General features: G+C 46.3%; 1 protein-coding gene across 1 annotated transcript; it reads left to right on the forward strand.

The window, feature by feature from the left end:
• The first annotated feature begins 5,783 nt into the window (after positions 1–5,783).
• PSMD8 (proteasome 26S subunit, non-ATPase 8) lies at positions 5,784–13,019 on the forward strand. Its single transcript, XM_004776235.3, has 7 exons — positions 5,784–6,161; positions 7,406–7,478; positions 7,595–7,697; positions 8,868–9,033; positions 10,039–10,139; positions 11,947–12,058; positions 12,788–13,019. Exons 1-7 carry the CDS (start codon positions 5,799–5,801, stop codon positions 12,923–12,925), a joined length of 1,056 nt encoding a protein of 351 aa, XP_004776292.2. The 5' UTR covers positions 5,784–5,798; the 3' UTR covers positions 12,926–13,019.
• The last annotated feature ends 105 nt before the right edge of the window (positions 13,020–13,124 follow it).

The following is a 13,124-nucleotide window of genomic DNA, read 5'->3' on the forward strand; positions in this document are numbered from 1 at the left end:
CCTTCCCTCCTCTTAGTGTAGTCTCTAATCTCAGGCCAGCCCCCTTTACAGTCCAAGGTCCACATATGTTATTGTTCAGAAAGAGAAGGGGCTGGAGTCCAACATTCCCAAGCAAGGCCTATCAGTCACTCTCATTAGACAGAGATGGGTCCTGAGCTCACCATTTTACTACTCACACTGCCAGAAGTTAAAGCCAATTGAGCCTACCCCTGGAGCTGAGGACAGTTTTACCCTCATCTCCTGATTATGTGTGAGGAAAGACAGTTCTTGTAAGGAAAATGTGCTGTCGAGAAAGGAAAAGACTGAAAGGCAGAAACAAAACCCCTGCTCCAACAAAAAGGTCCAGGGGTCTGCATGCAGACTGAGGGATGAAGAGGTTGTCCTTGAGATGAACACCAGGGAGAAGGAGAAGGTTTGGGGGACAGACTGAGGCCTTCGGGCATGTATGGTCATGGTCATGTATGGCAGTTCAGGTATGAGAGACTTCTGGAGGAGGTCATCCAAGAGGCTGCAGGGATGTCAGATCTGGGGCTTAGGAGGAAGGTTGGGGATGGTCAAGCCATATGGCACCATAGTCCCCAGTAAAGACCCATCAACAATATTAACCGCACTGATGCAAATAAAGAAAATGTGATAATATCCGGTTTTGTCCTGTCTTAGTCTGTTGAGGCTGCTATAACAGAATACCATAAACTGGGTGGCTTGCAAACAAATATATTTCTTACTGTTCTGGAGGTTGAAAGTCCAAGATCAAGTTGTTGACAGATTCCATGTTTGGTGAGAGCCTGCGTCCTGGTTCATAGATGGCCATCATTTTGATGTGTCCTCATGTGGTGAAAGAGTTAATGGAGGTCTCTGAAGTCTGTTTTATAAGGGCATTAATTCAATTCTGAGGGTTCCCAAAGGCTCTACCTTCTACTACCATTACATTGGGGGGTTAGATGTCAACATCTGAATTTGGGGGGGGAGGACAAAAACATTGACATTGGGTCCATGGCAGATCCCTTTTCTTCAGCAAAATACATTTTCATCTCAAGCACACGTAAAACATTCTCCAGGATAGAGGATATGTTAGGTCATAAAACATGTCTTTTTTTTTTTTAAGATTTTATTTATTTATTTGACACAGAGAGATCACAAGCAGGCAGAGAGGCAGGCAGAGAGAGAGGAGGAGGCAGGCTCCCCGCTGAGCAGAGAGCCTGATCATGACCCGAGCCAAAGGCAGAGGCTTTAACCCACTGAGCCACCCAGGAGCCCCATAAAACATGTCTTAATAAAACTAAAAATATTGCTTATTAAAAGGCAGATATTGGCAGATTGAATTTAAAAAAAAAAACAATGATCTATCTATTCTTTATGGAAATAAAAATGATTAGAAGAGCATGTTATGAACAACTGCACACCAACAAATGGAATAACTTAGCTGAAATGAAAAATTTCTAAAAAAATACTAAAAAAATAAATCTTTTTAAAAAATTACAGATTCAATTTCCTTGCCTATTCTAGACATACTCAGATTTTCTATTTCTTCTTGAGTCAGTTTTGATAGTTTTTACAAGATGAGAAAACTAAAGGCCAATATTCGTCATGAGTATAAATGCAAGACTCCTCAACAAAACATTTCCAAGCTGAGTTCAGCACTGTATTCTAAGGATTATACACTGAGACCAATTGGGATCTATCCCTGGAACACAAGGACTCAACATACGAAAAGCAACCAGGGTAATACATCACATTAATAAAATAAAAGAAATACAACCATGATCATCTCAACTGATGGAGGGAAAAAAAACATTTGACAAAACTCAACACTCTTTCATAATAAAAATACTCAACAACCTGAGTTAAATAGGGTTAAATAAGGGAAATAAATACAAACCCCAAAGCTAACATCATACACAGTAGTGAAAGACTGAATGCCTTCCCCTAAGATCAGGAACGATCATGGACACTCATTTCTACTTAACATACTATTGGAAGTTCTAGCCAGAGGAGTTAATAAAGAAAAAGAAAATAAAGGCACCCAAAATAGAAAGGAAGAACTGAAGTTATCTCTGTAGATGACAGGAAATTTTACATAGAATACACACAGAGCTAATAAGTGAATTCAGCAAACTTGCAAAATGCAAAATCAACACACAAAAACCAATTGTATTTCTATACACTATCAATGAATAATTTGAAAAGGAAATTTTTTAAATTTTTAATTTTTTTAATAAACATATAATGTATTATTAGCCACAAGGGTACAGGTCTGTGAATTGCCAGATTTACACACTTCCAAAGCACTCACCATCACACATACCCTCCCCAATGTCCATAACCCCATCACACTCTCCCTACACCCCCCACACCCCTCAGTTTGTTTTGTGAGATTAAGAGTCTCTTATGGTTTGTCTCCCTCCCAATCCCATCTTGTTTCATTTATTCTGAAAAGGAAAATTTTAAAAACCCAATTCTATTCACAATATCAAAAAGAATAAAATATGAATAAGTTTTATAGGGGTGGTTGGCTGGCTCGGTCCATAGAGCATGCAACTCTTGATCTCAGGGTTGTGGATTTGAGCCCCATGTTGGCTGTGTGGAGATTACTTAAAATCTTAAAAAAAGGATACGTTTGCACAAAGAGGTAAAAGACTTGTATACTGAAAACTACAAAACATTGCTGAAAGAAATTAAAGAACATGTAAGCAAATGGAAAGACATCCTATGTTCATGAACTGGAAAACTTAGTATTGTTAAGAAGATAGTACTACCTGTATTCATTCGCTAGGGGTGCCATAACAAAATACTACAGACTGGGTAACTTGAATAAAAGAGATTTGTTTTCCCACAATTCTGGTGTCTAAAAGTTCAATGTCTAAAAATTGTCAGAAGGTTTGGTTTCTGAGGCCTGTCTCTTTGGCTTGTCAATGACTACTCTTTTGCTGTGTTCTCACATAGTCTGTGTGGTCACATCCCTGATGTCTCTCTGTGTGTCCAAATTTCCTCCTCCTCCTCCTCTTCTTCTTCTTTTTTTTTTAAGATTATTTATTTATTTACCAGTGAGAGAGAGTGAGAGAGTATGAGCAGGGGTAGGAGGCAGAGGAAGAGGGAGATGCAGACTCCCCGCTGATCAGGGAGCCCCACATGGGGCTCAATCCTAGCACCCTGAGATCATGAGTTGAGCCTAAGGCAGATGCTTAAGTGACTGAGCCACCCAGGAACCCCCCAATTTCCTCTTTGTATAAAGATTCTTGTCAAACTGGATTATGTTCCACCTTAATGGGCCTCACTTTAACTTCAGCACCTCTTTAAAGTCCCTATAACCAAATACAGTCACACTCTGAGGTATTGGGAGGTTATGGCTTCAATATTTACATTTTTAGGGGATTTCAGCTCATAGCAAGACCAAAAGTGATATACAGATTCAAAACAATCTCATAATCCCAGTGGCAATTTTGCAATCATAGAGAAACCCATCCTAAAACTGATATGGAATTTCAAAGGACCTAAATAGCCCAAACTGTCTTGAAATAGAAGAACAAAGTTGGAGGACTTATACTTCCTAATTTCAAAGCTGCAAAGCTACAGTAATTAAAACAGTGTGATACTGATATAAAGAGAGACATATAGACCAATAGAATACAATAGAGAGCTCAGAAAATAAACCTTTATGTATACAGTCAATTGATTTTTGACCAGGATGCTGAAACCACCCAATAGGGGAAAGGACATTCCTTTCAACAAATGATACCGGGAAAACTAGATATCCACATGCACAAGAATAAATTTGAACCTTTATACCATACACAAAAATTAACTTAAAATGGATCAGCTTCTTAAATTTAAGATCTAAAACTGGGGCAGCTGAGTGGCTCAGTGGGTTAAAGCCTCTGTCTTTGGCTCAGGTCATGATCTCAGGGTCCTGGGATAGAGGCCCCCCCTCCCCATTGGGCTTTCTGCTCAGTGGGGAGCCTGCTTCCCTTCCTCTTTCTCTGCCTGCCTCTCTGCCTACTTGTGATCTCTGCCTGTCAAATAAATAAAATCTTTTTTTAAAAAAAGATCTAAAACTATAAAACAGGTAAAAATCTTCACCTTTGATTTGGCAATGGTTTCCTAAGTATGATACTAAAAGTCCATGCAACAAAAGAAAAAATAGACAAATTAAACCCCATCAAACCTAAAACCTTTTGTGAATCAAAGAACTCCATCAAGAGAGTGAAGAAACAACCCATAGAAGGGCAGAAAATGTTTGTAAATTGTATGATAAAGACTAATAACTAGAGGGGCGCCTGGTTGGCTGGTCAACTTAGGCTCAGGTAGATGGAGTCCATGTGGGGCTTCTTGCTCAGTGGGGAGTCTGGTTCTCCCTCTCCCTTTGCCCCTCCCCCCTGCTTTTGCTTTCTCTTGCTGTCTTTCTTACTCTATCTCAAATAAATAAATAAATAAATAAATAAAATCTTTAAAAAAAAAAAAAGTATAAGAAGATGCAATGACCACACAGAAAATTTCAAAAAGGAAATCCAAATGTTCAATAAACACAAAGGATGCTCAACTTCATTAATATGCTAATGCAAAAGAAAACAACTAAAAACTTGTGGTTGTTCCTTATCAGACTGGCAGAAAAAAGAAGCACGTTGCTTTTTTTTTTTTTAGAAAATATGTGTAGCACGACCCAGTTTTTGTTTAAAAACTCTTAAAAATAACACAGCTAAATGGAATTGAAATAAAAACTTTTTTTTTTAAAAGATTTTATTTATTTATTTGTCAGAGAGAGAGCGAGTGAAAGCGAGCACAGGCAGACAGAGTGGAAGGCAGAGTCAGAGGGAGAAGCAGGCTCCCTGCGGAGCACGGAGCCCGATGTGGGACTCGATCCCAGGACGCTGGGATCATGACCTGAGCCGAAGGCAGTTGCTCAACCAACTGAGCCACCCAGGCGTCCCGAAATAAAAACTTTTAAAAAAGTGTTTTTTTTTTAAAGATTTTATTTATTTATCAGGCAGAGATCACAAGTAGGCAGAGAAGCAGGCAGAGAGAGAGGGAGAAGCAGACTCCCTGCTCAGCAGACAGCCCGACGCAGGGCTCCATCCCAGGACCCCGAAATCATGACCTGAGCTGAAGGCAGAGGCTTTAATCCACTGAGCCACCTAGGCGCCGCTAAAAAAACGTTTTGAAAGACAGGCAATTTTACATACCCATTCATTCACTCATTCAACAAATATTCATTGACTGTGTACAACATGCTGAGAATACGGAAATAAAGAAAACCGGTAGATATCCCTGCTTTTGTGGAGCTGACATTCTGAAGAAGACAGAGAGTTGGGTTTGAGAAAAGGGGACATGTTGAATAGGCGGGTGTGATATATGCAGAGGAAATGGGAGTAGGGATAAAAAAAAATGGGAATCCTCCGCGTTATGTGGTATTTAAGGCATAATATTGGATGATTTTTGTACAGTTTGTGTATATTTTTGTAAGCTTGGAGAAAATGTAGAAGGATGCACTGAGAGACTCCACGGAGACCTGGGTTCAAATCTCGACGGTTAGTCTCTGGGAAAGTTACCGAGCCTTTCAAAGCCTGTTTATAAAATGGAAATAATGACATAGCTCCACTACCGCCCCCTCTTGGCTTAAAGAAGCTTCTGAGAAGGTGGACTCTCGAAGACAGAAACCTAGCGAACGCCTAGACCGAAGCCATGACAGCCATATTGGTTACGGGAGGCGGCAAGGCGTTGTGACTGCTGCCATTTTCAGTTAGGGCAGGAGAGGACTTCCGGTCACCATATTGAATGACAGCAGAGGCGGAGCACTGACTGACATGTTCATTAAGGGCCGGACTCCAAGGGCACCTCCCCGAGAGCGACTGAATACAAACCGCGGCGGGCGGAGGACGGCAGCCGTGGCCCCGCCCCCAATGTTGGGCTCCACCTCCCGGCCCCACTTCCGCCGGGCGAGCGTCTGTAGGCGACGCTGCCGTAAATCGGTCCGGAGGTTTGCCGCATCACGGAAGATGGCGGCCACGGCGGTGAACGGGACGCCGGGCCCCTCGGGCTCGGGCTCTGCGGCGGCCTCGGGTGCAGTTCTTCAGGTCGCGGCCGGCATGTACGAGCAACTTAAGGGCGAGTGGAACCGTAAAAGCCCCAATCTTAGCAAGTGTGGTGAAGAGCTGGGCCGTCTCAAGGTAGGGTTTGGCGGGGGCCTGTCTTAGGGTCTAGACCTAGCTGAGTTCCCGGCCGCGGGCGAAACCAGGGCGGGTTGGGGGATCCAGTAAGGTGAAGGATTCGGAACTGCCAAAGTGCGGATTTCAAGAGGTGAAGAAGAGATTTGGAACGGGGGCCGTCTGGGTGGCTCAGTGGGTTAAAGCTTCTGCCTTCGGCTCAGGTCATGATCCCAGGGACCAGGAATCGAGCCCCACATCGGGCTCTCTGCTCAGCGGGCTGTTTCCCCCTCTCTCTGCCTGCCTCTCTGCCTACTTGTGATCTCTGTCTGTCAAATAAATGAATAAAATCTTCAAAAAAAAGAGAGAGAGAGATTTGGAACGGATCAGAGACGGCTCCACAGTGGCGGGGCGTGGTGGGGGGAGCCAGTGATGAAAATGTTCAGGCATAACTAAGTTGGGGGTTCAAGTTTTGGTGTTTGGAGGCCTAGCTGGCTGGAGCGGCAGGATGGGCGTATTGGAGTTTTTTTTTTTTTTTTTTTCTGATGGTAGGTTCTTGACGAGAGCAAGTGGGGAATGAGGACGGGACAGGGTGATGAAAGGAGGCTGAGATGAAGGATTACGTGGATAGACCAGACCAAGTCAGGGTCTGAGAGTATCTGGGACTTGGGACGCATGGTGGGGTGTGGGAGAGGGTGGGCAGCCGAGTTTTGAGAATAGGACTGAATCTAGAGAAAATATTGTTATAGGAGAGGACCAGAATGGGGTTCAGGGTGCTTCAGACCGAACGTTGTTTGGGAAGGAGTACAAGTATTGTGGGTGAACTGAGTCTCTGAATGGGGCATGTCTGTTAAATGATATGTGGGCTGGGTGATGGGGGGATGTTACCTCCCTTTCCTCCCGGATGTAGATCTGGGGGTAATGGGAGGTGTAGCTGGGCCCAGCCCAATAAATTGTGGAAAAGGTCTGCCAAAAACTGAAGGTGCTAGCGTCCTCCCACCCCCTTGATTCCATTGAGTCAGGGATGGAGGATGTTTCCTGTTTTCCCAGTGGGTCTATTTATAATTGTAACCTGAGGTCATCCTAAATGGGCACTCAGTGTGCCCAGGCTCTGTTCTGACTCCTTTAAAACTCACAACAGCTATGAGTCAGGGATGACGATTAGTTTTGTTTCCTAGGTGGGTAAACTGAGGCTTTGCAAAAATAAGTAAACCTGTACTTGAGGTCCCATCTTCTTTCTTTCCTTCCTTCTCTGCTGTCCTTGTCAGCTGGTTCTGCTGGAGCTCAACTTCTTGCCAACTACAGGGACCAAACTGACCAAACAGCAGCTCATTCTGGCCCGTGAGTGATTGGGGCTGGTGGGGGGTGATGGGCTGGGGGTGAGGGGAGGAATGGCAGGAGTGGTAGTCAGAAGAGGGACTCAGGCACCTCTTGAGAACCTGCCCTGTCACCCACAGGTGACATTCTGGAGATCGGGGCCCAGTGGAGTATCCTGCGCAAGGACATCCCCTCCTTCGAGCGCTACATGGCCCAGCTCAAATGCTACTACTTCGATTACAAGTGAGGATGGGTCCTGCCCCTGATTGGGTGGGGGCAAGGGGTTATATGGTAGTTTTTTGTTTTTCTTTTTCTTGTTTTTAAGTCACTGGTTCTCCAGCGTCTCAGGTCATCTTCCTTCAACTGGAAACTCCCTGTTTGCCTAACTCTGTCCCCAGAATGTACAGGGTCAGAAGTTTGAGTTTCCTGGAGGTCCTTATCCTGAGATTGTACCGTTTGGTCTCTGTTGGCCTCCAGTCTCTTCCCCTCTCCACGTTCCTATACTACATTTCTACTCTGCACTGTAGCTGCCTTTCACCTGCCCTGGCTCCAGCTTTGCCCCCTTCGATTCATACCCCATGACAGCCAGTAGATTCTTTGCAATGCTAAAACTTGACCAATATTGATACCCTGATTGGAATCTGTCATGGCTCTCCATAGCTCTCAGGCTTCAGACCAAACTTTCCTGCAGCCTCCAGTGCTGTCTGAGCCATGATCCCTCTGACTCTGCCTCCCCTATCTCAGCTGGTCTCCCCCACTGAACTCCTAAAGTCAGAGGGGTCTTAGTCACTGCTGCATTCCAGTACTGCCTAGCATGAGGCTGGGCCCAGAGCAGGGATTCACTGAATGTGTTGAATATAAAACAATGTTTTTTAACTCAATGTTGCTTGAGTGGATTAATAATTAAGAATTTGACATGTTTAGAAGTCAGACAAACCTGAGTTTGGAACTGATTTTGCTGCTTCCTGATTATGTGGTCTTGGGCAAATGACTTCACCTCCCCATACCTCAGTTTCCCCCTTAAAGTAAGGTTGATAACTCCTAATATCATAATCACAGCTAACACACAATATGAGTCAAGTACTGTTCCGATCACTGTACCTGGTTTAAGTCATTTGATTCAATTAACCCTTATTCACTTGACCTACCTTCTAAGAGATGGATGCTGCGGTAATTCTCTTTTTATAGTTGGGGAAACTGAGTCTGAGTCCCTTTCCTGGAGTGAGATCAGTTTCTTGGGCCCATACGACTTGTGACTTCATGCCTCTCTGGACTTAGTTTCATTTGAAAACTCAAGACCCCATACTTCTGCAAGGAGACACCACGGGTCCATCAGGGTCTCTGGAGGCTGGCGCCGGGGGCTCATAGATACTTAAGCCCTCCTTACGTTGGTTCTCCCATCCTCGTCCACAGGGAGCAGCTCCCCGAGTCAGCCTATATGCATCAGCTCTTGGGCCTCAACCTCCTCTTCCTGCTGTCCCAGAACCGGGTGGCTGAGTTCCACACAGAGTTGGAGCGGCTGCCTGCCAAGGACATCCAGACCAATGTATACATCAAGCATCCTGTGTCCCTTGAGCAGGTGAGGCTGGGGAATGGGCGTGGAGGGAGGATCTGGAGGGGGTGTTGCAGGTGCAAACATTAGGGGAGATTTCCTGGAGGAGTGAGCTGGGGTCACCTGTCTTTAACTTGGGGACTCATTTGCTCATTTTTTCAATAGCTGTTGAGCCCCAGCCACGTGCCATGACATTGATTGGTTTTCAGACTGTTCTACAAACAAAACATTAAAATCCAGGATCTGGTGGGCATGACATTCAGATGAGGAAGCAGACAGTAAACAAAAAGATTAAGTAATCTATGTGTTCTGTCAGATGTTAAGTGCTATGGAGAAGGACAAAGTGGGGAGGGTGGAGAGTTGGGGCAGCGGTGAATTTTTTTGTAGGGTGGTCAGGGAGGAGCTTCTGAAAAGGTAAGATTTGAGAAAGATTTGAAAGGGGCCATGAACCCAGCCACGTGGACATCTGAGGGGAAGTGAACCGAGTAGAGGGAGCAGCCTAAGGTGCCGAGGCAGAAATATGCCTGGTGTGGCTGAGAGTAAGCCAAGAGGAAAGTATTTCTAGAACAAGGTGAGCATGATCAGGGAAGAGCTTTAGTACCTAACTTAGGAGGTAGTTCCTAGAGCTGAGGTCTCATGGGAGGAGTTTGCTGTGGTGAGAAGATGGGAGCGAGCAGTTATGGCTGGCTGCACAATGCAGGCAAAGGACTGGAGGGATGAGCTCTGGGGTGGGTCCAGCTCTCTCTCCTGTGATTGGAGAATAGGTAAGAGAATTAGCTATCAGCACAGGGCAGTTTGGAGAAAGGATGTGCATGCGTGTTTGCGTGTGTGTGTGTGTGTGTGTGTACACAAACCAGGGAGTGCTTCCTGGAAGAGGAGGTGCTCAGTCTGCATGGGGAATCATGACTACTCTAAGGGTGTTCTAGCAGAGGAGATTATTGAGCCACTGGGAATGTGGTGAGGCCTCAGCTCGCAGACCCCTATGCTACCTCTTCCTTATCCTCTTTTCCTTTCCACCCTTGGCCTCTACAGTACCTGATGGAGGGCAGCTATAACAAGGTGTTCCTGGCCAAAGGCAACATCCCTGCTGAGAGCTATACCTTCTTCATTGACATCCTGCTTGACACTATCAGGTGTGTGGGGTGGGGCAGGGTCCTGTGGGGTTCAGAGAGTTTGGACTCTGGAGTCAGACAGCCCTGAGTTGAAGCCCATTCTGGCCACTTGTGGTCTGGAGAGGTTGGGCATGTCACATCTCCTTCTCTGTGAACTGGAACTTGTCATGAGATTATGGAAAACAGCCCTCATCTCACTGGGGGCTGTTTATCTGTGTGCCCATATGATCCAGGCTTGGGCTTGGCACCCAGACAGCGCTCAGCAGGCAAGACCCAAGCTGCTTTTTTTAAAAGTGCTCTAGTCCATGAGGCATGTGACCTCACCTCAGGTCTCTTAAACTGTGGAACCCTCAGTTTCTTCTTCCTTAGAATGGGGCCATTAAGTCCTGCTCAGGGGTGGCTCTGTGCACAAGTGATGTGACATGGCCAGGTGGGCATGACACTGACACATCTCTTGAGGAATAAAAGGGTCCAGGTGGTGGCAGAGCGGGTTCATGGATCAAAGTGCCAGACTGAGATGGGTTTCCATTTCTTGGATGGCAGAACTAAAACTAAGCCCAGAGATGTGGCAGGAGTGAGGAGGGCTAGCTTACGAGTTTAGATTATTTTTATTTTTTATTTTTTTAAAAATATTTTATTTGTTTGACAGAGACACAGCAAGAGAGGGAACACAAGCAGTGGGATTGGGAAAGGAAGAAGCAGGCTTCTCACCAAGCAGGGAGCCTGATGTGGGGCTCGGTCTGAGGATTCTGGGATCATGACCTGAGCCGAAGGCAGACACTTAATGACTGAGCCACCCAGGTGCCCCAAGTTTAGGTTATTTTAAATAAATATTTGGTTCTCCAAGGGGCGCCTGGGTGGCTCAGTGGGTTAAGCCTCTGCCTTCAGTTCAGGTCATGCTCCCAGGGTCCTGGGATTGAACCCCACGTTGGGCTCTCTGCTCCGTGGGGAGTCTGCTTCCCCCTCTCTCTCTGATTGCCTACTTGTGATTTCTCTTTTTCTGTCAAATAAATAAATAAAAACTAAAAAAAAAAAAATTTGGTTCTCCAAAATGAACAAGTAGTAGTATGCAGTGAGTGCATACCTGCCGCTTGGTTTAAGAGAGAAAATACATCAGAAAGAGATGCACCCTCCGTGTCACTAACTTGTTCCCAGAGCTCACGCCTTTGTTTTCAGTGACTTGATCTTTGCTGTTTCTCTACTTCAGTCTTGATCTTGTGCTTTTTTTTTTTTTTTTTTAAAGATTTTATTTATTTATTTGACAGAGAGAGATTACAAGTAGGCAGAGAGGCAGGCAGAGAGAGAGAGTAGGAAGCAGGCTCCCTGCTGAGCAGAGAGCCCGATGCGGGACTCGATCCCAGGACCCTGAGATCATGACCTGAGCCGAAGGCAGCAGCTTAACCCACTGAGCCACCCAGGCGCCCCTTGATCTTGTGCTTCTTAACAGGGGTGGCAAGAAACCCTCTCAGGATTAGATCTAGAAATGGGGTACAGCAAGCACCCTTGGGTATATAGGGGGGTGATTCGGTAAAGAGATCCCTCATGTGAGTCCCAGCCTGGGTTTCAGACAGTTTGAAGTCCTAATGACTGGGAGTGGGATTCAGAGTTCGAGCCCAGTAGTCTCAGAGATCTGGACCCTGCTGTGGCCCTGGCTTTGCACCTCTGGTCACACTCCTGCCCCTTTCCAAGCCTGGATGAAACAGGGCAGGAAGCATGTTCCAGACATCAGTGCTGAACTGAAAGTTCAGAGCTCACACATGTCAGCCCTGGGAGGACAAGGCCTGGAGAGTTGTCTGTGTTCAGTAATGAGAACCTTGTCTTTCCTCAGGGACGAGATTGCTGGGTGCATTGAGAAGGCTTATGAGAAGATACTTTTCACTGAGGCCACCCGAATCCTCTTCTTCAACACACCCAAAAAGATGACAGACTACGCCAAGAAGGTGCCTGGGGCACAGGGCGGGAGGCGTGGGGCCAGGGGTGCACTCACAGTAGGGTGGGGGGCCTGGAGGGACTCTGGAGCAAGACTGCACATGTTTAAATCCAGCTGTGTGACCTCAGGCAAGTTGCTGAACTTCTCTGAGCTTCAGTTTCCTGATCCATAGAGTGGGGGCTGGAATTTAACATGTGGGTTCTTGTTTAGCATAGCACCTGGCAGGAGGTGGAGGTGGATGCTGATGCCCAGGGCCTGTTGAGCTGTTGTCCTTAACAAAATTCCTTAGAGGATGCAGCTTTTCTCTGCAAGACCTTGCCTCATTTGGCCTGGGGTGTTTATGCACCAGTAGTGCCCTTGGAGGTGCTAGGGCAGGGGGTGGACGGTAACTGAGGAGGGTCAAGACCAGACTGGAAGAAGTGAAACTGAACTTCAGCTGTGGTGACAGCTGATACTTAGTGATCATTTACTTTGGGCCAAACACTTCTCGGCGCTTTAGAGGTATTGGTTCACGGAATCCTCATAGCAGACCCAGGGAGCTGTGTGATTAGAGTCCTTGCTTCAAACGTGGAGCAGCTGAGGGACAGAAAGGTGAAGTCACTTGTCTAGAGTTGTGTCGGTAGAGTAGGGTTGGCAAGGAACGTGAGCCAGGGCCCAGGTGGGCAAGTGCTGGCTCTGTGGGGTGGGGAGGGAGCCTGTGTGATCACCCCACCCATCTGTCACCCTTCCCTTCCTGCAGCGAGGGTGGGTTCTGGGCCTCAACAACTACTACAGCTTTGCCAGCCAGCAGCAGAAGCCAGAAGATACCACCATCCCCTCCACGGAACTGGCCAAACAGGTCATCGAGTATGCCCGGCAGCTGGAGATGATCGTCTGAGCCCCCCCACCCCGGTGCCAGGGTGCGGCCAGGCTTGCAGCATTTAAAGCAGTGGCAGGGCAGGGCTTCCTCCAATAAAGGTGGATTGACCTTCTCTCTTGTAGGCCCTTGTCTCCCCGGGTGGAATGGTGGGGAGACAAGTTCCTTATCTTGGAAGAATTTAGAAGTTTGGGGGCGCTCTGGGGTGGAGATAACCCTC

This window comes from Mustela putorius, unplaced genomic scaffold (assembly GCF_011764305.1).
Source record: "Mustela putorius furo isolate JIRA1106 unplaced genomic scaffold, ASM1176430v1.1 tig00000196_pilon_pilon_pilon, whole genome shotgun sequence".
NCBI classification, from domain to species: domain Eukaryota; kingdom Metazoa; phylum Chordata; class Mammalia; order Carnivora; family Mustelidae; genus Mustela; species Mustela putorius.